This window comes from Macaca thibetana, chromosome 11 (assembly GCF_024542745.1).
Source record: "Macaca thibetana thibetana isolate TM-01 chromosome 11, ASM2454274v1, whole genome shotgun sequence".
NCBI classification, from domain to species: domain Eukaryota; kingdom Metazoa; phylum Chordata; class Mammalia; order Primates; family Cercopithecidae; genus Macaca; species Macaca thibetana.
In genome coordinates this window covers 49,535,789-49,559,159 of record NC_065588.1, presented here as the reverse complement: position 1 = coordinate 49,559,159, position 23,371 = coordinate 49,535,789, and the positions used below count along the sequence as shown (strand labels likewise).

Below are 23,371 nucleotides of genomic sequence, written 5' to 3'. Positions count from 1 at the left end.
GTGTCAGAGCTCCAGCTGTTGATCTTTGGGACCAACCCGAAGCCCCTCCACAGGAGGAGAAGGGAAGAGTTCAGCGAGATGATAACTCAGCAGGGAGAGGAGAGTGTCACGGGTGGTGCCTGGTTCTGTGTCAGAATGCCCGGCCAGGGAGGGAGTGGTGCCCTCGCCTGGTTCATGAGGACAGGAGGCTCATTCACTGTAAACCAAGTACAGATGTGCTGGAAGGGGGAGGGGAAAATTAGGGCCACATTCCCAAACCACAACCGGGCCCGCCCTCCTCCCGCCAGCCACCACTAGGGCAGGGCAGGAGGGGTTAACTTTGCAGCCTCTTGGCAGGATCCCTGCCACACAGGCGGGGCGCCATCCCACCCCAGCCTGGACGCCTGGGTCCAACTCCCTGACACCCGCCTCTCCCACACTGCTGAGAGCTGCTCCCAGGGTAACCAAGCAAAGTCAACAGCTGCTAGGCCACCTGGGGACGGGACCCTGGAGTACCTATTCCCAGCTCTTCCTATCCCTGGAGTGAAAGGGAGGGCTTGTCTGCACCCCCATTGCCGTCTCGCATTCTCCTGAGATAGCCACAGCATGCCTCTTCTTTCCCCCTCTCCTTCACCTGACTTTGGCTACCAAAAGCAGCCTTTCCCAGGAGGGAGGACACCTGGCCCCCAGAGGGGAGCAAGGAGAGAGCCAAGTAATTCCAGTACGGAAAATGTGACGTGACCCAGAAGTCTGTGTCCCGGGTCCTGGCCACCCTGCGAGCGTTGCTGGGGAAAGTACTTTGGCTACGTCTGTCCAGCCTACCAGCCTAGCTCAGATCCTCCCCTCCTCCTCTTTCTCCCTCCCAACTCCAGTCCCCATGGGAATGTTTGGGATCCATGCACACAGCTTGGACTACAGACCCCTTCTTTTCTCTACCTCTGTCCTCAGTGGAATGGAGAGTGAAACCACTGGGTTCGCACTCTAGGGTTGAGAGTCTGTCTATGTTGAAGCAGAGAATGCCCCCATCAGACGCAGACACTGACTCTCGGCACTGGCACGCGCACGCGCGTGCACACACACACGCACGCGCACACACACACACCCAGAGTCAAAAGCATTCATGGCACATCTACCAGGCAGGCAGGCAGGCAGGCAGGCCGGTGCTGGTTAGGGCAGACACACACCCTCTGCCTGTGCTTTCTCTCTCACACCCAGCCCAAGGCTCCTCCCACTCCCAGTCACAGTTCCTCCTGCCCTCCTCTCCAGCCTCTCCCTCTCCAAATCCAGGCCTAAAGGTGGTGACAACATTGGCAGCCAGGGACCTAGGCGCCCTAACTCCACAGGGAAGATGTCTGTGAACCCTGGCCTCAGCACCCCCAACAACAGCCACTAGTCAACCAGTTTGCTCCTGGGACCAAGGGACTGAGGTGGGCTAGGGGAAGGGAGAGGCTACTTGGACCTGCAGGTGAAGGCTGAGCAAAGAATAAGGGCAGGAGCATCTATTCTAGATCTGGCATACTTCTGCCCGGCCACTCCAGCGCCCGGTTGCCTACTCTGGGGAGGCACCAGAGACTGGCCTCGGAAGAGTCACAGCCTGGCCACAGACAACTAGTCCCCCCAAAACGCAGAAAGGAGAAAAGTGCCAGAGAGAAAGGGTTGGCATCACGGGGCCAGGACACTGACCTCCTCTGCCAGCCGTGCCCGGCCTCCCAGGGGATGGAGTCACGGAAGCCTAGCAAATGGGAGGGGCAGAGACCCAGGCGTCCCGGGCCGCCCCGCCCTGTCCCCCTCCCGCCCACCCATCCCTCCGCCCCCCAGCCCCAGGGCACAGAGGAGGGAGCCGGGCAGGGGCAGGCAGGGGAGGGAGGAGCGAGGGCGGGAGGGGGAGGAGGGAGCTGGGCAGGGAGGGGGGGGGGTGGGGAGGGAGAAAAAGAAAGAAAATATTTTCCGTGTCCCCGCCTGCAGAGTCAGTGTGCGGTTTGGGAGAAAATGTGTCGGATATTTTGGGGCGGTCACGTGGGCGGGCGGGCTCCGAGAGGCCCCGGGACAGTCCCAGCCTAAAGCCGTGCCCCCCCAGGAGCCCCCCAGTACCACGAGCCCCGGACATTGCGACGCTCCATCCCAGAGACCGCCCGACGCCGGGACCTCGGGGCTCCGCCGCCTCCCTTCCCCCTCCCACTCCAGGTGAGTCAGGCGGGGAAGGAGGCTCGCCCGCTCCGTCGCCTGGGTCCTCCGACGAGGCGGCTGGGGGAAGGGGCGCGGAGGAGCCGCACGGGCGAATGTCCTCCAGAGGCTGGCCAGGCTGGCCGCCGGGCTTGAGGGGGGCTTCTTGCCCCGACCCGGGCCAGCCCTGCTGTGGGAAGGGAATGGGGAAGATTTTAACAGGCTGAGGATGGGCTGGGTCATCTGCCCTGCATTTTGGTGCATAGCAGAGGAGAGCATTTGGGGAAGTCTTCAGCCGGGGGCATTCCTCCTTATATTTTTGTGCTGGGAATGTGAGAGAAGACAGGGATTCTCTTGCGGGGAAAGACTACCACCCCCTTACCCCCGGGCTCTGATGGGTAGATTTGATGTTCCATGCTGGTCCAAGTTCCTCCCTCTCCAGTGGAATGGCACACCTTGGACATCAGAAGGCAAGGAAAACGTTCAGAGGCAAGTGAGCCTGGCCCTCCGCGTCCAGCAGTTCCGAGGGACTAGTGCATAGGATAGGGATCTGTGAACTTTCCTTGAAGCTCTGGATTCCCTCCGACACGTTCCCAGCCCAGGTGCGAGCCTTGGCTCCCTCCAGCCAAGGTGCGGGGGGCACCTCTGGAGTATTCTTGAGGGAAGCCCAAATGGAACAAACAAAGAGCAGGAAGACCGGGACAGGGACCCAGGAGTGCTGGTCCCAGAGTTCCACTGACGCTGCCTCTCTGTCTTTAGCAGCTACGGCCCAGTTCCCTCAACCTGACCCAGTATGTAGGAGCCAGTCTCCGCAGGCGGCCAGCCGGTAAGAAGATGCTTGGTTGTTAGTGGTGGTGGTGGGGCGGCAGGGGAGCCTGAGTAGGAGGTCTTCAGGGCAAAAAACTGAGATGACTGTCCTGCTTTAGGGCTCTGGTCCTGGGCAGCTGGAATCCCAGTCCTCAAGTCTGAGGCTTCTGCCCTTAGTGTCAGATGTTGAGTTGGGGTCAAGGACCACAGCCAGCGTCTCATATCCCTGAGGCAAGTAGAGAGAAGACAGGGGAGTGGGGATAGTGTGTGCAGGGTGCCTGGAGCTTGGGTATCCCATATAGACAGACACACAAACACACACATACACACACACACACACGCACTGTGGCCTACAGCCTAGTAGGCAGCATGGGGCACGCCCCCCCACATCCCGGCACACCCCCACCCCTGGCTCAGAAAGCCACCTAACTGGCACCTCCAGTTCCCCCCTCTGCCCCACCCTGCCCATGCCCTCTGATGCCCACACACATTCCACTGGCATTGCCTGCCTGCCTCCTGGGCACTGCCCCTCCCTGGGGCTAGTAGGGTGGAGGGAGGGCACCTGGGGATGAGAGGTGGAGACTCAAGGGTCTGGACTCCCCCAGGGATGGCACGAGGCCAAGGAAGCCTGGCCCACTGCTGCCTCCTGGGGAGCAGGCTGGGGGCCCAGGCTAGAGCAGAGGATGCCTGGGTTCTCTGCCCAGGCTGGAGATGGGGTCATGGAAAAAGGTGGTCGTGTTTATACAGAGGGGAGGGGGGCAGCGGGTGGAGAGTGGCCGACAAGAGCAGCTTTGTTCCAGGCTCTGGAGCGGGCAGGGCGGCAGGGAAACGCACCCCCCTCCATCCGGCAGCCCCCTTCATCCATGCCCTCCCCTCAACTCCACCTCAGCTCTAAGAGAAGCAGCTTTGTAAAAGCCCCTCTCCCCTAGTCCGTCATCCCCCCTGCCCCACCATCTGAGATGGCATCTTAGTAGAGGAAGAATGTTCTCTACTTTCCACGGGTCCCCCAAAGAACCAAGGCATCTGGGGCCTCAGTTTAGGATTTCCTTTTACTCTGCACTGCCTTCAATTCCTTAGTCCATTCCTCTACCCTAGATTTAAGACCCTCCCCTTCTCTTCCCAGCCAAGAGAGAATCAAGGCTCAGAAGTGGGAGGAATCTCTGTCCCCTTCCTCTCTTCACTCAACTCCCAAGTCCCTTCTCTGAGGCAAAATAAGAGGAAGGCCAGGGACAACTCTCCTTGGCTCACATGCAGCATCATTCCTTGGTGAGGATCAGGAGCTGAGCATCCCTCTGTGGGAACCCCCCACTGCCCTCCCCGCAGGCCTGTGTTTCCCATTGGTAGGTGAGAAGCAAAGACAAGGAGGGCTAAGGCAGAGAGCCTTGTTCCCAGTCTAAGCCAAGTCTGGGGAACATGTGGATGGGGGAGTCCTCTAGTAGCTTCTCACCCTTGTCATTGGAGGGGTTAATCCACTTGGAATGTGGCCTGGCCAGTTGAGCTGTGGCCCAGGGGCCTCAGGGGCCCCGAACTCCTGGCTCCATCTGGGCTTAACTAGGGATGAGAACTTCGGAGGGGAATAGGAGAAGGAAAAGGAGAGGGACCCTGGAGGCTTGGAGCTCAGACTTTTAGGGCTTGTGAAAACACTGGGTTAAAGAGTTTGAGGGTGCTTGGTGTATGGGTGGTGCCATGGTGAGGGGCAGGGGATGCTTCATTCATAAGGGCTGAGTGAAGTGTGATGGCATTGGGGTCTGGGTTCTTGTAACCTCCATGACAGTTTACCCTCAAGGGCTTGAAGGCCAAGGTAGAGGAGAGAAAGAAAAACAAGCAAAAACAAAAATAAAAACCAGAGGTATAAAGACTGAGAGCTATCGATCCTAGAAGCAAATACTGATGGAAAGAAAGGCAGATATATCCATCCCCTTCCTCTGGGCCTGCCCACCCCGTGGTCTCTCTGCGTTTTAGTCTCTTGGCCCTTCTCTGCCCTTCACAGCAGTCTGTTATGGTTCTGGCTGGTGGAGATACCCAGGCTGGGGTGACTCTTCCTCCCTAGCCCACTAACTGCCTAGAGAGGCGAGAAGTTCTGGGGCTCCTGGGAAAGCCAACCTTTTCCTTTGTCAGAGGATCAGGATAGGAACCACCTACTTAGCACTAGGATTCCCATCTTCTGTCTACCTCCTTCTCCTCCCCTTTAAACCCTGGGCTCAGGTTTAAACTCTTAGACGGAAGCCTACTTTGGGGGAGGAGAGGATGCAGGGAGAACGTCCCAGAAATAGGGAGCCCAGGGATAAGAAAGAAAAAGAGGCAGAATGCCTGGGCACGTGGCTCACGCCTGTAATCCCAGCACTTTGAGAGGTCAAGTCAGGCGGATCACCTGAGTTCGAGACTAGCCTGACCAACATGAAGAAACCCCATCTCTACTAAAAATACAAACATTAGCCATCTCAAAAGAGAGAGAGAGAGAGAAAAGGAGGCAGAGAAGTAAAGTCAGCTGACCAAGAAGCAGCTCCTTGGCATCATACATTTGGCACAAGTGTGGTTCCATCAACATCCTTAGATTTGAAGCAGTGGGTACAAGAGGGCTTAGAGGGTGAGGAAAAATTAGAGACAGGAAGAATTGGGAGAGGAAACTGGAAGAGGGAGTGTTAAATAGAGAGGGAAGTGCTTACTAAAGCAGAGCTATGGAGGAAAATCAGGTACAAAGAGAACTAATATGAGACATTTACATAGCATTCCCTATGTGCCCTACATCATGCCAAACACTTGACATTGGTTAATTTATTTAGTCGTCACAACGACCATATGAGGTAGGCCCTATTATTAGTCCCAAGTGACGCATGAGGAAACTGAGGCACAGAGAGATTAACATGCCTGAAGTTCCACAGCTAGCAAGTGGTAGGGTACAGTCCAGGTAGTCTGGCTCTAGAGTCTGTCCCCCAACCTTTGCCTTGTACTCCTCTCCAGAGAGCTGTAGGGCTCCCAGGTAATAACAGAGTTATGTTTGTTTTCTCCAGGATGGTAAAGAGTTTGAATCTGGGCTCCCCCACTTGCAGCCATGTGACCTTAAGCCAGTCACTTCATCTCAGTTTCCTCATATGTGAAATGGGAATCCTAACTCCCAGTTCACAGGACTGATGTGAGGGGTAGGTCAAACGCTTAGCCCAGTTGTGGTGATTCATGATCACTTCCCAGTCTAGGAGTTCTCTCCACCAGAAGTCTTCAGACCATCATTCACCTTGGGACCTCCGTTTACCCTTTCCTGGAGCTCCTATGGAGTTTCTCAGAGCCTGCATAACCCCCTGCCCTGCCCTCTCTGCCACACTGCGAGGGCCCTGAGCCAGGGCAGGATAAACCATAGCAGCACAGAGGGAGAAGACTGCAACTGAGAGAGGGTCATGGGGCTTGGAACCTCAGAGTGGTCATTCTCTCATCTCTCCTTTCCCTCTCTTTCTCCCTAGGACTCTTGGAGGCCCAGTGGGCAGGCCAGGCAGGGCGGGCACGGAGCCTCCCAGGCTGGGGCAGTGGGCATGGGCAGGGGCTGTGGCTGAAGACCTCCCCCGCCCACTGCAGACCCCAGGGGACTCCCACACCGCAGCTGCCATGGCCACCAATAAGGAGCGACTCTTTGCGGCTGGTGCCCTGGGGCCTGGATCTGGCTACCCAGGGGCAGGCTTCCCCTTCGCCTTCCCAGGGGCACTCAGGGGGTCTCCGCCTTTCGAGATGCTGAGCCCTAGCTTCCGGGGCCTGGGCCAGCCTGACCTCCCCAAGGAGATGGCCTCTCTGTGTGAGTCTCAGGGATCTTGGGGAATGAGGGCAAATGGAAACAGGAGGGCATCTGGAGGGTAGATGGTAAAAGAGTTGGCACCCCAGTTAGGAAGACAGGCAGGGGACAGGGGTTTGGCCTAATGGAGTAGTAGTGAGTAACAGAGGGTGGCAGTGGTGGTAAGGAAGGAGTTTGGATGTGGACTCAATGGAAGTGTTTGCAAATGAGAGTTCTCCTGTTCAAATAGGATAGGGAGGTAGCAGGCCTAAAACTTGGAGGGCGGGTATCTAAAACTGCCTCCTGGGTCAGTCAACTAGTAGAGGGGCACACCTTTGTGTGGGCAAGCTGGGGGTGGGTCTGGTGCAGGGTGAAGCTGCTGCCTGCATGCAGTTGGGAGTTGTGGGGAGCCAGAATGGGAAGCAGAAGAGTCTGGGAGGATAGTCACCTGGTTCTGTGATCAAGAGGTGAAACTGGGCCGGGCGCAGTGGCTTACGCCTGCAATCCCAGCACTTTGGGAGGCCGAGGTGGGTGGGTCACTTGAGGCTAGGAGTTCAAGACCAGCCTGGCCAACATGGTGAAACCCGTCTCTACTAAAAATACAAAAATTAGCCGGGTGTGGTGGTGTGTGCCTGTAATCCCAGCTACTTGGGAGGCTGAGGCAGGAGAATCGCTTGAACTTGGGAGGCAGAGGTTGCGGTGAGCTGAGATCATGCTACTGCACTCCAGCCTGGGCGACAGAGCGAGACTCCATCTCAAAAAAATAAAAAAAAAAAAAAGAAACCCTGTCTCTACTAAAAATACAAAAATTAGTGGGTGTGGTGGCACATACCTGTAATCCCAGCTACTCAGGAGGCTGAGGGAATCGCTTGAACCCAGAGGCAAAGGTTGTAGTGAGCCAAGATCGTGCCACTGCACTCTAGCCTGAGCAACAGAGCAAAACTCTGTCTCAAAGAGGGGAAAAAAAAAGGTGAAATTGCTTTGAATTACGTGGAGGCTGCAGAAAGGAGAAAGAAATCCTGTGCCAGGTCCCCAAAGATGTGTGGGGACAGGAGACTGTGCTTCTTGGTTCTGGGGAGGATAGAAACGACTGCAAAGAAGGTAGCTTTTGTACCATAAGTAATCCAGAGGCAGAGGGGGGTGTTCCAGAAGCATCCTCTCCTCCATCGGTGTGGGTCTGGGCTCCTCCCCTCCCTGCAGGTCTGGCATAGAGCCTGCATGCTGTGCAGATCCCTACTTGTTCCCCAGGCCTGCCCTCTTTGGGTTAAGCCTTTGAGTGCTGACAGCAGGCAAGGCTTGGGCCTCTCCTCTCCTCCTCCCTCTGGGACCCCTCTCCTCCCAGTTGGTAGTCATTCCTCCTGGCCAGGCCATTACATTACAGGTGGGGGTGCCAAGCTGGTTAAGAGAAGGCTTCAACTGGGGACAAGAGAAGGTGATTGAAGGGCGGGGGAAAGGGCAATTTCTGAGACAGAGTTGGAGAGAAAAAGACAAAAAGATAAAGGCACATCCTTCATGGGTCCACAAGTGCAGAGACAGAGGTAGAAGAGAAGGCGCCCTGCTTCCAGGAGGGGGCATGCAGAGGGTTGTGTGTCTGTATGTGAAAGGGGCGACTAGGCTGGGCTGGCAGCTCCAGTGGAAAGAGTGTGTTCATCTGGAGAAGGGGTGAGTGTGTGGTGCCTCCAGACTTGATGCAGTTGTGTGTGCACAGCATCTCCCTGAGCCTCTGCTCATGTAAAGAATTCCAGTGTGTGCAACAAAGAGTCAGTGTGAGGAGTGAGGAGGGATTTCGTAGTGCTGCTGACGCTGTGGCTGGCGTTTGGTGAAGCCTGCTGGTGGCATGTCTGTAGTCCAACAGGGGTTATTTGAGTGGCATGTAGGTGAACAAGAGAGCACAAAGTGCCCTTTTTGGAAACTTCAGCTGGGCTTCCCCAGACTTCATTTTCACCCCACGAATCTGTCCTAGGGACCTGGGGAAGTGGGAAGGAACCACCCTCCCCACATGAATGTACTTCTGGCAGCGAATCCTACAACTCAGCCTCTTGGGACTTGATTTTCCCAGGTCCTGGGAGAGGCAAGTAAAGGAGATGGAGTGGAGAGGGAGAGGAGAGAGAATGGTAGTGGGGACAACGCTAGAGCTAGTAGCCAGTCCCCAGTGACGTCCCCCTTGTGCCCCTGTGCTGTGGACACACTGAGATCAAGGTCAGGGTTCAAAGTGAGGTCAAGGTAGGGAAGTGGTCAGACTGGGCTCCATCTTCGAAGGCCATGCTGAAGGAGGGGGCTGAAAGGAGAAATCCAAGGGAGGAGCCAGAGCCAGGGCAGGTAGCTGGGGAGGGTGCGGCTAGCGTGGAGGGACAGGCCTGGGCAGGGAGGTGGCAGGAGGAGGGAGGAGGGGAAGGCTTGGGGGTGGGTCCCTACGTGGCTTAACTGGGGGTGGGGCATGCAGCACCTAGTGGTAGTGGAGAGGAAGACATAGGGGAGAGGAAGAGACCCAGGAGTCTGGGAAATCTTCCAGAGTGGGAGAGTAGCAGAAGGGTGACAGAGTGTCCTCTCTCATTTCTCTGACCTGCTGTCCCTTTTTGGCTGGGCGCATCTAGTGGAGAGGGTTTAGAGGCCTAAATCTGATGCCAAAGGCATACTCACCTTGAGTTTGTGCGTCTCATCACCCTCTCCCTTATTCTGTGGATGACACATACACACTCTCTCTCACACACAGACTAAGAGAGGTGGCCCTTGAAGAGGTCTGGCACTTCTCCCTGAGGCTGGCTCTTGGATATTACTGGGTCCCTGGCACCTTGGGGACATCCTTGTTGAGAATTGAAGTCTTGCTGTACTTCCTGGGGCTGTCTCGGGGTCTGAAGCGGGTGAGGCAGGCGTCTCGGAACTGCATGGTGGTGGATGGGAGGCTCAGGGGAGCACATGTTGCTGAGGCAAGCACAGGCCTGTGCTCATGGAAAGCAGAGGGGTGTGTGTATGTGTGTGTGCGTGCGTGTGTGTTCATGCATGTGCATGAAACCCCTGGTGTCTGTGTCCCTATGTATCTCTATGTTTGTGAATCCTAGTGTGTTCTAGATTTGCTTTCTACAGGGAACAGAGTCTGATGAGAGAGAACAGAAGCCTTGCCCTCCTCCCACTCCTGAGCAGACAGCTGTGGTCCTGACGACCTAGCCCAGTTTGTCCTCTGAACCTAGCGATGTTGCCCTGGCCATGGGGCCACTGTCCCTGGGGCAAGAACCCCAGACTTCACCACACTAAGTTACCACACATGGGGAAACTGAGGACAGGCTGGCACAGAGAGAGAGTGAGTCTCGCTTAAAAGAAACTGAAAAAGAGAGACTCACAGACAAGACAAGGGACAGCTACCCAGGCGCAAAGGTGCAGACACAGAGAAGCCAGGCACTGAGAGAAGCAAGGAGAACAAGCAGGCGGGTAAGGGCAGTGAGCAGTGAGGCCTCCTCCAGGAAAAAACCCCAGTCAACTGCCTCCTTTCCCCTCCCCTCCCTGGTCTCTCCTCCTCCGGCACAGGCTCCAGCTCCAGGCCGACACAAACGGGGCTTTGATTGCAACAGGAAACCTCTTTGGCGGGGGGAGCCGGGCAAGCCGCCGCCGCCAGGGCCCAGGCTGCACCCCCCTCTCCTGGCCCCCTACCCGGTCCCAGCCCCCATCCTGCCCAGCGCGCCTCACATCCCTGCTTTGGGCCCCACTCTCATTCACACCTCCCTATTCTTCTGCTCTTCTGCTGCCCCCTCCTCCAGAGACCCCCTCCCATTTCCCTTCAGGTGGGACTCCTACCTCAGGACTCACCCTTCTGGCAGGGCCTGCTTTACTTTGAAATGCCCCCTTTTCAGCTTTTCGAGGGAGGGTTTTAGAAAAAAGGGAGAATTTAGCGTGAAGAATTCAGAGCCAGTTATCCTCAAGCCCCATCCAGAAGGTGGCAAGAAGGGAAAGGCGGGGTGCATAAGGAGTTAGCTGTCCCTGCTCTGCCTCTTCCTGGCCAAACTCATCCTTGCCAGGGTGGCAGGGGCTCTGAGGGGTGACCCCGAAAGAATCTGAGTGCTAATGGCCTTATTAGTTGGGGAGGGGTACACTCCTCTTTGCCTCTAGGACTATGCCTTTGTGGGGCTCTAGCTGGGAGGGGGGTGTGCCCTGGTGGTGGGGATCATAGGGAAGAGGGTGAGTCAGGCAGCAGCCCCCCTTCATACTCCCACCAGGATGGCGGAGAACATCTGGTTCCCATGAAATGCTAGAAGGCTAATGGGTCTAATTGCTGCAATAAGGTCTGGAGAAACTTTGGGGAAAAGAGGGGGCACTAGATCCCCCATCCTCTTACCTTCTCCCCAAGGCTGTACTAAATCTGTCTAGAATGGGGGGGTCAGGGTTGATGGGGAGGGAGGGCCTGATGCCCTAATGCCTGGTCCTAAGGACCCCCTCCATGCAATGCCTGGGATGCACACACAGATGGGGTGATGAGGAGTGGGGTGCATCTGGTGAAGAGAAATGGGGGCTATTGAGGACTCATGGCTTCCTGGAGCCCTCCCCCAACTCCTCCTGTGCCCTCCTCCCAACCCCCTCCCTGTGGCCTGGCCACTTCTGGTTCTAATTACCAACCAGGCAGGCCTGACTTAATTGGGACCTTTCAGATTTCTGAGGGGGAAGGGGGGTACTGACAGCTTGAAGTTGACTAATCAAGGCTCTTTCCCTCTTGTTTTCAGGGGTACTCCCTATTTTGCACTTAACTGATTGTTTTTGTTGTTTGTCGCTGGACAGATTCTGATTCAGAAAGTTTTCTTTTTTCTTTCTTTCTTTCTTTCTTTCTTTCTTTCTTTCTTTCTTTCTTTCTTTCTTTCTTTCTTTCTTTCTTTCTTTCTTTCTTTCTTTCTTTCTTTCTTTCTTTCTTTCTTTCTTTCTTTCTTTTCTTTCTTCTCTCTCTCTCTCTCTCTCTCTCTCTCTCTCTCTCTCTCTCTATTTTCTTTGTTTCTTCTTTTTGTGGGGTGGGGGTGACTGGATTCAGAAATGGGTATTTGGGGTTGGGGGAGCAGGAGGGAGCTTACACTGGGTTGGAAAGAGCAGTGCATTCCCTCCCCATTCCTGCTTCAAGCCCACCAGTCACTCTTGCCACCCCGAGGTTCCCCGCCATCCACAAGTCAGGCCTATTCCCAGTCCCGGCAGCCCCTACCCCTCCCCCGCGCCCGCCATCCCTCGCCTACTCTGGCACCCCTTCCTGCCCTTTATTCTTCCAACAGGCGCCCCACTCCTGCAGCACCCCCAGTGCGCCCCCCACCCGGTACAACAGATTCTTAGAAAAGCGCGCCCCGCCCTGGCCCAGCCATAGCCGGCTGGCGGGGGAAGGGCTGGGCCGGGCGCCGCTCCCGCTCCGCGGCGCTGCCCGTGTGAGCGGCGCTGACAGAGCCGGCTGGGCAGGCAGGCCGGGCGACCCGGCGGCTGAAGGCGGGGCGCGGGGGAGGGGTCGGTTTCCGGGAGTCGCCGCCGCTGGCGCTGTCCGGGGCCAGGGTCCCCCATTCGGCCTTGCAGGGCCAGGGCAAACTTCTGACGTGGCCAAACCCCCGCCCACCTCACCCCCTTCTCCGCCGGGCGAGGGCGCTCAGTGCCGGAAGGGGCAACCCAGGGAACAGTGTGGCGGCCCTTGGAGAGCTGAGGGGCACTAGCGTGGGACCGAAGGGAGGGCACTTATGCCTAGGCTGGGGGTATTTAAAGACCCTGAGAACAGTCAGTGACCGGAAGCGCCCCTATTGCCGAGGGAGCCCTTGGCATTCAGACACTGGAGGAGGGGATTTGGCCATCAGGGGCAGATTCATCGAGGCGCAGTTGGCACGGCAGGCACAGCTTAGGGGGTAGTTTTGTGCTCTAAAAGTGAACTTATGTTCGAGGAAGGAGCATCGAGGGAGACAGTCGAGGCGCTTAGGGAGCGTCAGTTGCAGGATAGGGCTTCGGGGACTCGGAGGGAGGCGGCCCGGGCCGCGGTGGAGGGCGGACTTCTCGGGCTAGGAGGGGTAGACTCTGGCTGCGCTGGAGGGGGCGGGGGACTCCGCGGCCGCGGTGGAGACGGCCTGGGCGGGGTGGGGCGGGGCCGGGTCAGGAGGAGGTGAGCGCGCTCGGCCACCCGCCCCGAGGGGGGTTCCCGGAGAGTTCACGGCGGGAGCGCGCTCCGGCCCTCGGACCGGGGGTGGGGAGACGGGAAGGAAGGAGGAGGCAGCGCGCGCCGAGCCGCAGGAATGCACTGTTCGGCCCTGAAGCGGGCGCGCGGAGGGGGAGGGCGGAGCCAGGCCTGGGAATGAGAGGGGTGGAGGTAGTGCAGGTCCCGAGCCTCAGGAGAGCAGCAGCGCGCGGGGACCTCCACTTTCCCCTCTTCCCAATCATCCTTAACACCCCTGTATTGACTAGCGTGAAAAAGGGAGAGTCTGAGGAGGGGAAAAACTCTGAAAGGAAATGCTTATGCTTGGTTCCTCCACTCCTTTCTCCAACCCCGACCTGGGCACGCGCCTCAGTGCAAATGCGTGCAAAGCCTATAAGCTGTGAAGAGTATGCTTGCAAACATTCTCCCGAGCAAGGTGTCTGCACAAACGTGTGTGCACCCATGATTTTATATGCGTGCTCACATGTATGTGCACTCTTGCATATTTGCAAATTCTTGGTGCCTGATAAGATAAATGCATGCACGGATGTGTGTCTAAGCAAGCGCGCGCCGCGGAGCTAGTGTACGTATGTGTATGTGTGCGCTCCACTCTCAGCTCTGCTCATCTCGGTGCCCGGCCCCCTTCGCTCTCCAAGCCCCACCCCCCACCCCTCCGGGCTTCGCTTTTTAAAAAGGTCTCCCCATTGCTAGCTGCCGAGGCACCCAGATAGAGCTGGACAGAGGCTAAAGCGGCAGCCCCAGCTTCGCGCCCCGCCCAGTCCCTTTCCCCTGCTGGGGATCCCCCTCTTCCCCGCCCACCCCTTGCCCCGCATGCAGCCCAGCGCCCTATGCTAGCCCTCCCCCTCCCCCCCTGCTGGAGCGGGGCGCCGCCGGGGGAGGAGGGGGAATCGGCTGCGGGTCCTTGGTGTTTCTAGCACCCAGCTTCCCTCCAAGCCGGGTCGCGATGTACGACTGTATGGAAACGTTTTCCCCGGGTCCGCGACGGCTGTACGGGGCGGCCGGGCCCGGGACCGGCTTGCTGCGCAGAGCCACCGGCGGCTCCTGTTTCGCCGGACTTGAGTCTTTTGCCTGGCCGCAACCCACCAGCCTGCAATGTAGGTACCCGAGTCCGGCGCTGGGGTGTAGGGTGCAGGAGAGGCTGGGATTTACTCTTTCCGTGTGTAAAGAGTGGAACTGGGGTGCAAGGAGGAGCTTCTGGTCCTTTCTATGTAAGGTACTGGCCCTTTAAACGTGGGGGCCTCAGCGTCTCCTTTGCGTGTGTGCAGTAGTGTTTGGAGTGTGTGTGGTTTTTATGGTGGGTGTTTAGCTCGAACCTGTGGTTGATGCCACTCCAGAGTTCCTGGGGATAGGGGGAGACCGAGGTGTGTGGGTAGTTTGCGCCTTCAGGTCCGTGGCCCTGGAAGGATATGACACTCAGGACAGTGGGTGGCGTTTGTAAAGCCCATGTGGGAAGCTGGCAGTGTTAAAAATATTGTTTGCAGAGCGTGTGAATCCCTGGAGTGTGCAGCGCCTTGCCTAGGTGGTGTGGGTGTGGGAGCAAGGGTCTTTCCACCAGTGTCGCCTGCGACAGCTGCCAGGTCCACATGGCCTGTGAGGGGATGTTTATGGCGTGAGGCCGGGAGGGCGTGTGCCCCTGCGTGGCTGCGGGGGCGGTTTTGGAAAGTGCTGTGTTCGAGAGTGCATCCTGTGTGTTATGCCGGGTGGAAAAGGTTGTGCACATAAGAGGGAGAAGGCTGAGTTCTGTACGCCACTCTCCATATAAAAAAAGAAATGTTTGGAAACGTGTATGCGGTTATATGCAGAGAGATGATTTTTTCCTATGGCTCCAACACACACAACTTCAGCAGGAAGCGAAAAGTTTAAAGCAAAGTCTGTGTGTGTGGTGGGGGGCGGCCTGAAGTTGACAGCGGCAGGGCGAGTACCATTGCTGGGTCCCCAAATATCTATCTTCCCCCTCCGTGAAATGGGAGATGCCAGGCCGGGGGCCCTGGAACCCCTTTCCAGAGCAGTAATAAAAAGCTGGGGACTGAGAAGCAGTAAAAATGAAGTCCAGATGAGAGGCGGCTTTGAAGCTTGGGCCACAGTGCCTGGAGGGGGTGGGGTGTGGGGAGGGGCCAGGAGCAGAGCCTGGAACACCCCCCAAATTTACCCTGGGCTGGGATGTGCTCGAAGCCTGGGTGCGGACGGCCGGGGACGAGGGGTTTGGGGGCACTCTGGGAAGGGTGGGAAGGGGCGGGCAGCGGGCGGGGCGGCGGGCGCTGGGGGAGTGCGCACGCCAGGTCACCAAGCCCCCGCCAACGCGCCTCGCTCCTTGGCACCAGGCAGCGCTGTTTACAAGTTCGGATTTTTTTTTCTTTTTTTTTTTCTTTTTTGGTTCCAGAGCAGAGCTGCTCAAATTTAACAACTGGGAAGCTGGAAGAGGGAGATGGCAAACAAGGAGACCGGACTTTATTTTACTTTACTTTTGGGTGGGGTGGGGGAAGAATTAAAAGCGTGTCATTTAAAGAAACGAGAAAACATGGAACTATTGCTTTGCAGCAAATCCCTGTGAATTCTTAACTTTCTTCTCATTCCCCAATAGAACGGGGAGTTGGGGTATGTTGTATGTTGTAGGGGTGCTGAGATGGAAAGAATCTTCCAGGTAGGGCTTCTGGGGGCTGGGTGGAGACCCTGTCTTTTCTCAGGCCTATGGAAGAAGCCCTTTGGGCTTGACTGGCAGTAGGTTTTTGCGTTTTAATTTGGACCAATAATTTTGGCCTCTGGGATCCTGGTGGACACACAAAGCCAGTTTCAGGCCTGCCCCCACACACTTTCAGAGGGAAGGCTGCTTGGGAGGTGGGGGTGGGCTGGATATGTGTGTGTGTGTGCCTGTTTGGAGGCTTTGGTGTCCTGGTGCTGCGTGCACAGGCTGGGGTGTTTGTCTGGCGGTAGAGCTGTTCCCCTGTGTGGCCAAGTGCTGGGTGTTGTGTGTCAGCCTTGTGACTGGTACATCTACCTCCACGGTGTGGCTGGAGTGAGTGTGTCTCTATTCTGACTTTGCGTCTGTGCCAGAATCTAGTGAGGGTTCTAGAAGCCCATTGTAATATGCCTGCTTTGGTGCCCTGCGTGTTGTTAACCTGTGAGTATGTGTGTCTCCAAGGAGGTGTGTGCTAGATTGTGAGTCCGGGCTGCTCAGCTCTGGGCCTCACAGCTGGGAGCGTTTACAGCCGGTTATAAAGAGTTTGTTTGAAGCTCCGCGCAGCCTGGTCAGGAATTTCCTCAATTTCAGCAATTTGGGCTTTAAAAGGAGAAAACCCCAGAGCCCACCCCCATCCTCCCCAGCAGGGGCCCCTGCCTAACCCAGGAGCAGCATCCCTACGGTGGGGTCCAAGCCCCAGGCTGGGGAGGGGATCTGATTGGAGTAGACCCAGTTAGCTTTCTGGGGCCTTGACCTCGCAGATTGACCTCAGAGCCACTAGGCTGCACTTTAGGGTTCAGGGGGTAGGGATGTGACAGTATCACTTAGACGGAAAAAGTTGCCCCCGGGCCTGTCTCCTTAAGGCCCCCAGTCTTATAATTGGCTGGCATTGCCCCATGCCAGTCTGACCACACCCAGGCCCTTGCGCAAGAGAGGAAATGAGGCAGCGCTCTGCGGGCAGGGAGGGCGTCAGCGCCAGAGTGAGCACCACCCCACGCACAGGCCTTGGGTAGAACATGTGCCCTCGAAGGACACAGTGGTGGGTCTGAGGAGTGAGAGGTTGGGAAAGGCATTCCAGCCCTCCCCACATCTCTCAGCACTAGCCCCTCCTGGAGCCCCCGTCCCTAGTCTTGAATAGACTTCAGGCACCCTTTTTTCCCCCTCTCCTCTCTCCTTTTCCTTTGGGGAATCTCACTCTGGCAGGATTCTTATGCTAATTGAATGTATGTGTGTTGGGGGTGGGGAGGGCTTCCCTCCTGTGGGGTGGGTGGAGCTAGCCTGGAACCCTGGCATCCTGGGCATTCCTTCCGCCCTTCTGGCTGCATTGGAGGGTTAGAGGGGAGAAGGTGTTCATGAGGTGGGTGCATGGGACACACCTTAGGGAGGGTCTTAGGAATTTTTTTGCATTAACTTGGGTCCTCCAGGTTTGGGCAACAGGTCGTACAGGTGAATAATTTACAAATTTTTGGAATCTCTGAAGACCAACCACACACGCGCCCACACACACACACTTAACCGGCAGCCTTTGAACAGAGCAGAGCATGTCCTCCCCATACTGTGGGGCTGAGAGCCCTTTTGAGCTGCAATTGGGTATTTTCAGAGTGAAGACAGAAGCTCAGAGAGGGTCCAGAAACAGGTCCCCTCCCCCATCAGTCCCATTTACCTACTGTCACCTGACTTCTCCAGTTTGCTACACCTCCAATGGCTTCCAGACCTGAGAAACTGAGCAAACACCTCAGTCTCCGCTTCCCCAGCTTCTCTGACTCAACAGCCACTTGGATCCACTGGTGGTGTGGCACTGAGCTGGTCACTTCCCCTCTTGTGGCTCAGTTTCTTCAAGCATGAACCAAGGCTGTGGTGCGTCTTCCCCTGAGACCTGTGCCCCGTTTGCTCCGCTGTCAGTTATTCAGGGGTGGTGTGAGAGAGAAGCCTGAGGAGTTATCCCCCCGAACTACTGGAGAGGAAATGAGGTCCTGGTCTACCTGCTAAGCATCCCAGCAGGTCATTTGGCCAGTGCCAGCTACAGGAAGCCTGTCATTGCCTACCTGCCCCCAGAGTTATTGCCCCACAGGGAGGACAGTGGGAGGTAGACTACCCGACAAAGATCTACCAAAGAGACAGAGAGTGACTAGAGAGCTCAGAGCTGCAGGGCTTTAACCCTTCTATCTACCTCCTGTAGTTAGGGAAACAGACCCAGAGAAGTCAATTTCCAGAATGGCCTTGGTCTGGAATTTGGAGGATTAAACATGTCATACAGGGTGAGGGCTGGCATTCTTGTGAACAAGTTGGTTAGACTGTGGAGGGCGGACTAGGGGTCACAGCAAGCTGTGGTAACAGTGGTCGTTTAGAGGATTCTGACAGTGCTTACTGCTGGGACTAGTGCACTGTGGTAGTCATGGCTTTCACCGGTGGGCCAAGGAACAAATGCACATGGGGTGTGTGTGATGAGGAAGCCTGGGTATCTGTGGGGTCCTTCTCCCCTGACCCTCACATCACTGCTTCCCTCCCAGCGGTGGAGACACAGAGCACCAGCTCAGAGGAGATGGTGCCCAGCTCGCCCTCGCCCCCTCCACCTCCTCGGGTCTACAAGCCATGCTTCGTGTGCAATGACAAGTCCTCTGGCTACCACTATGGGGTCAGCTCTTGTGAAGGCTGCAAGGTGTGTACGTGGTGGGGGTGGGCAGACGGGGGATCCAGTTACCCGAATAAGATGAGAGACCAGGCACACAGATGCTGTGTGTGAGCAGCACTGCTTTGCACATAGGTGGTTAATAGATTAGGTCAGGCCTGGGGCAACCTGCAAGGCCAGTGAGAGGATGGTACTCCCAGCATTGTGCTTCAGAGACCCTGTCTTTTTCCCTCAACTCCAGGGCTTCTTTCGCCGAAGCATCCAGAAGAACATGGTGTACACGTGTCATCGCGACAAAAACTGTATCATCAACAAGGTGACCAGGAATCGCTGCCAGTACTGCCGGCTACAGAAGTGCTTCGAAGTGGGCATGTCCAAGGAAGGTAGGCTCCCATCCTTGGCCTGGGCAGGAGCACTCCATTCCTACCCTATGGCTGTGGCCCTCTTTCCTCTGGCCACTCCCATTTCCCTGACCTCTGAGACTTGGCTTGCCCTGGGGTGCTGCCTTCTCCCAGGCCAGTCTTGTTTGATTAGCTCCATTCACCCAGGAGGCCCCACTGTTTCCCATTCTCCCTCTCAGGGAGCTTGACCCTTCCTCTGAATGGGTGAATAAGTAGGGTCTCACATTCCCCCTGTTTCATGGGGGAAATGAAGCCGGTGGGCTTGCCAGTCCCTTCCCCTCCCCTGGACTGAGCCAGAGATGGATATGGGGTGGCTCCTCCTCTCCACCCCCCCCACCATTGTGCTGCCAAGGCTATAAGTGGATATCCTGCCGCCTGCATATCCTGCCCCCCCTCCCCCAGCTCCTGCAGGGTGACAGGAAGGGCAGGATGGAGCCGAATGGCCTGGGGAGGGAGCAGGGGCCGCAGGCCCTGGGTGGGGCTGGGGAGAACCAGCCTGGGAATAGGAGCTAATATAGGCAATAGGGAAACTGAGGCACTAATTACAGTGCCAGAGAATAGATATTCATGATAAGGACTGAGCACATTAAATTAGGGTGAGAGAAGACACCCAAAGGGAGGCTCTGAGGGTCCTGACTCTCTCCTTGTGCCTCCACCCACAAGCTGTGCGAAATGACCGGAACAAGAAGAAGAAGGAGGTGAAGGAAGAAGGGTCACCTGACAGCTATGAGCTGAGCCCCCAATTAGAAGAGCTCATCACCAAGGTCAGCAAAGCCCATCAGGAGACCTTCCCCTCGCTCTGCCAGCTGGGCAAGTATACCACGGTAAGGAATGGGCAGAGCCCAGTGAGGGCAGGGCACTCTTCACTTCGGGGAATGGGGCTGGGTTATGTTGGAGGTTATCATCGACTGGTGCTGAGGACAAGGAAGGCATCAGAATGCAGAGGAGAGAGCTTGGGATATTGGTAGGGAGAAGACAGTCTCCAGAGGTGGTCCTTAGCTTGCCTTCCAACCTCCTACCCCTCCCCTCTATAGAACTCCAGTGCAGACCACCGCGTGCAGCTAGATCTGGGGCTGTGGGACAAGTTCAGTGAGCTGGCCACCAAGTGCATCATCAAGATCGTGGAGTTTGCCAAGCGGTTGCCTGGCTTTACAGGGCTCAGCATTGCTGATCAGATAACTCTGCTCAAGGCTGCCTGCCTAGATATCCTGGTAAGTTAGGCCCTGTGGGTCCTGCCACAGCCCGACCCTCATATGGGACCCTCAACAATTCCTTGATCCATGCAAAGATTTCCTTACCTTGCACTCCCTGCCACACATGGGGGACTTCTCTGCTCTCTTTTTGTCCTAGCCCCTCCCTCTATGACCTGATCCTAGACTTTTGGATGCCCTGTCTCCTCCTGACTTCCCAGGACTACCCCTGCCAAGCCTCAGATCCTCCACTTCTGCCTTCTCCATGCCTGCTTCAGGTTGCATTCACTGGGGACCTAACCTCCTCACTTTCCACTCATTCCCTCTTTTCCCCATCCCTCAGAAACAGCACTAACCCTCCTCCACCTCCCATCTTCAGATGCTGCGGATCTGCACAAGGTACACCCCAGAGCAGGACACTATGACCTTCTCCGACGGGCTGACCCTGAACCGGACCCAGATGCACAATGCCGGCTTCGGGCCCCTCACAGACCTTGTCTTTGCCTTTGCTGGGCAGCTCCTGCCCCTGGAGATGGATGACACCGAGACAGGGCTGCTCAGCGCCATCTGCCTCATCTGCGGAGGTGCGGGGGCGCCCCCTGGCGTCTGCTCAGTGCTCAGTCTCCTTTTCCACCACTCCATGCGGGATCTCTGACTGGGAGGGGGCGTGGAGGACCCAGCGGTCTCTTCCCCTGGTAATTCTTGCACCAGGCCCCATCCACAGAGTTCTCAAACCCTGTACAGGCTTCCCAAAAGGCCAGTTGGGGATCAGCCATCTGTCACTGTATCTTCCCCATCTCTTCCTTCCCCTCTAACTCCACTATACTTGTCCCCATAGACCGCATGGACCTGGAGGAGCCCGAAAAAGTGGACAAGCTGCAGGAGCCACTGCTGGAAGCCCTGAGGCTATATGCCCGGCGCCGGCGGCCCAGCCAGCCCTACATGTTCCCAAGGATGCTCATGAAAATTACCGACCTCCGGGGCATCAGCACTAAGGGTGAGTCATGAGTGGGTGTCCCCTCTCTGTCTTCCCAGGGCTGTTGGTCTCCCAGGTCAGACAGGTGGACACGCAGAGACTAGAACAGAGTAGTCGAGATCCAGGCAGTCTACACTGGAATCCTAGCTCTGCCACATAGTAGTGGGACACTTTGGGCAAATTGCTTCTAAACCAGTACTGTCCAATGGAACTTTCTGCAATGATGGGGATACAATAGTCATTAGCCACATGTGGCTTTTAAGCATCTGAAATGTGACTACTGCAACTGCAGAACTGAATTTTTAATTCAGCACAATTCCAAGTACATATACATACATATATCTATATATCTATACACACAAAGTCTTCAGCAAATTGCTTTACTTTTTTTATCTTGTTTGTAAACTGGGCTATTCTTCACACACCTTGTAAGGCTGTCTTGAGGACTAAATTAGTTAATATACAATGTAAAGCTAGGCACCATGGTGCGCTTCTGTAGTTCCAGCTACTCAGGAGGCTGAGGCAGAAAGATCAGTTGAGGCCAGAAGTTGGAGGCTTCTGTGAGCTATGATTGCACCTGTGAATAGCCACGGCAGTCCAGCCTGGGTAACCCAGCAACACTCTGCCTCTAAAACAACAACAACAACAACACAACAACAAAAAAAACCCATAACACATACAGTGTACTTAGAATTGTGCTGAATTAAAAATTCCATTCTGCAGTTGCAGTAGTCACATTTCAGATTGCCACATGTGGCCAGTGACTACTGTATTCCCATCATTGCAAAGTTCTATTGGACAGTCCAGGCTTAGAAAGATGTCTGGAACATTGTGTTTGATAAATATTAGCTGTTGTAATAAATGTTATTAAGAGAACAGGACTAGGAACAACTGGCAAGCTCTGGACATTCGAGAGTGGGGTACTTGGGGAGTGGGGTTGGAAGTTGTGTGCATTGTGCTCTCTGAAGAGACAGCCTGAAAGAATGGGATGAATAGGCAGCAGGCCTGGTAGAGAAGGCCAGGTAGAGGTTCCAGGCAGAGGAGTGGCACCCAGGAAGCCTAGTGAGAAGAGGATGAGCTGGGGACAGAGAGGTGGTGGGCCTGTGCTGGGCGCCCCCTAGGGGAGTCAGAGGCAGTTGAGAAAGGTTAGGGAGATGGCCTGAAGGGCCATGTGCCTCTGTCCTCCTGAGCCTCTCTCTTTGCCTCTCCATTGTAGGAGCTGAAAGGGCTATTACCCTGAAGATGGAGATTCCAGGCCCGATGCCTCCCCTAATCCGAGAGATGCTGGAGAACCCTGAAATGTTTGAGGATGACTCCTCGCAGCCTGGTCCCCATCCCAATGCCTCTAGCGAGGATGAGGTTCCCGGGGGCCAGGGCAAAGGGGGCCTGAAGTCCCCAGCCTGACCAGGGCCCCTGACCTCTCCGCTGTGGGGGTTGGGGCTCCAGGCAGCAGACTGACCATCTCCCAGACTGCCAGTGACTGGGGGAGGACCTGCTCTGCCCTCTCCCCACCCCTTCCAATGAGCTCCTTGTTTTTGCCAAAGTTTCCAGGGGTGCCTCTGTGTTCATCCCCTTCCCGATCTAACCGGCTCCCTCGCCAGTCCTGGGGGCCTGCCCTGCTCCCACCAGGAGAGAGGGCAGAGGGATGAGCCTGAGTTTGGACTCTAAAATCTCAGCACTGCCCCTCAGGTGCCAGGGTCCTAGGCTCCCCAGGGCAAGAGGAAGACCCTGCCATTCCACAGCCCCTTCCTCTGCCAGGTGCTTGGCTCTCTGGGAGCAAATAGGAACACTAGAGACCAAAAAGGGGGCAAAGGAGAAGGGCTGAGCCCACCTTTTTGCCCCTACCCTTGGTGCCTAATGCTGTGTGATGCACCTGCAGGGTGTGTGCTAGCCTCTGTGCCCCGTCCTTGTGCCAGGTCAAGGTGGGGGCAGGCTGGGCCCTGCATTTCTGGGGCAGGAACAGAGGGTGAAAGGGACAGATAGATGCAGGTCCATTCTGCACCTCTTGGCTCGGGTGCAGAGTTCACCCTGTGCCCTCCGTTACAAGTCCCTCCCCCAGCCCTGTCATGTGCCTTGGGCTCCTCCTGCCCTCCATCTCAGCCATCGGGGCAGGGACCCTCCTACACTACAGAGGGGCCAGGGGATCCCTCTCTCCCTAGTGCCTTCCACCCTTTACCCCCCAGAGCAGCTTGGCCCAGGGAGGGGGGATGCTGCTTAGCTGATCCTGCCCTGACCCAGAGGAAGCCTCTATTTATTTATTAGCTTTTGTTTACACCCTGGAATTGACCCTTTCCTCCAGGGGTCTTGGGTGGGGGAGCCCAGGGCCCCTGTGACCCCTCCCTTCTTCCTCCAATCCCCAGTTTGTATTTAGCTGCCAAATAAGATTCCCATTGGCTCCCTGTGTTCTCTTGGGGGGTCAGGGTACTGTCCCCTCCCCTCTGTTTACATCTCCCCTGTACCCCGCTGTATTGCATATTGCTGAGTTTTCTATTTTTGCAAAATAAAGTGATGGAAACTCATGGGATGTGGCTCCCTTTAGGAGGTGGTAGGGAAATGATCAGCTGACCTGGTGAGGAAGCTGAGTGAGTAGGGAAAGCTTGTAATTGATTGGACTTTGCAGCTTTCTTGGTAGAAGAAAACA

The 23,371-nt window shown here is 56.3% G+C and overlaps 2 protein-coding genes across 11 annotated transcripts in view; one reads left to right on the top strand and one right to left on the bottom strand.

Moving 5' to 3' along the window:
* Positions 1–13,705, bottom strand: part of PFDN5 (prefoldin subunit 5) — an 82,904-nt gene extending 69,199 nt beyond the window's left edge. The window contains exon 1 of one of the 9 annotated variants that reach the window (XM_050749088.1): positions 13,702–13,705. The gene's annotated coding sequence lies outside the window, so the exon portion shown is untranslated. Of the gene's footprint in view, positions 1–2,061; positions 2,066–3,329; positions 3,334–3,800; positions 3,805–4,251; positions 4,256–6,500; positions 6,505–10,329; positions 10,334–10,893; positions 10,898–12,264; positions 12,269–13,701 lie in introns of those variants that run through there. The other 8 variants (XM_050749074.1, XM_050749076.1, XM_050749085.1 and 5 more) reach the window with 8 other exon arrangements.
* RARG (retinoic acid receptor gamma) lies at positions 1,863–23,249 on the top strand. Of its 2 annotated transcripts, XM_050748937.1 has the most exons (10): positions 1,863–2,163; positions 2,902–2,968; positions 6,405–6,730; positions 18,045–18,193; positions 18,405–18,546; positions 19,228–19,388; positions 19,599–19,775; positions 20,134–20,338; positions 20,593–20,751; positions 21,947–23,249. In XM_050748937.1, the coding sequence occupies exons 3-10, from the start codon at positions 6,547–6,549 to the stop codon at positions 22,132–22,134; spliced, it is 1,365 nt and encodes a 454-aa protein (XP_050604894.1). In that variant the 5' UTR covers positions 1,863–2,163; positions 2,902–2,968; positions 6,405–6,546; the 3' UTR covers positions 22,135–23,249. The 2 variants fall into 2 exon arrangements, with proteins under 2 accessions (XP_050604894.1, XP_050604895.1); XM_050748938.1 differs by lacking the exons at positions 1,863–2,163; positions 2,902–2,968; positions 6,405–6,730 and adding an exon at positions 13,008–13,951.
* The last annotated feature ends 122 nt before the right edge of the window (positions 23,250–23,371 follow it).

Coding starts and splice junctions, on each gene's coding strand:
- RARG (XM_050748937.1), top strand. CDS start 6,547: ATGGCCACCAATAAGGAGCGACTCTTTGCGGCTGGTGCCCTGGGGCCT. Junction 18,547..19,227: donor AGTGGGCATGTCCAAGGAAG/GTAGGCTCCCAT, acceptor TCCACCCACAAG/CTGTGCGAAATGACCGGAAC. Junction 19,776..20,133: donor CTGCCTGCCTAGATATCCTG/GTAAGTTAGGCC, acceptor TCCCATCTTCAG/ATGCTGCGGATCTGCACAAG.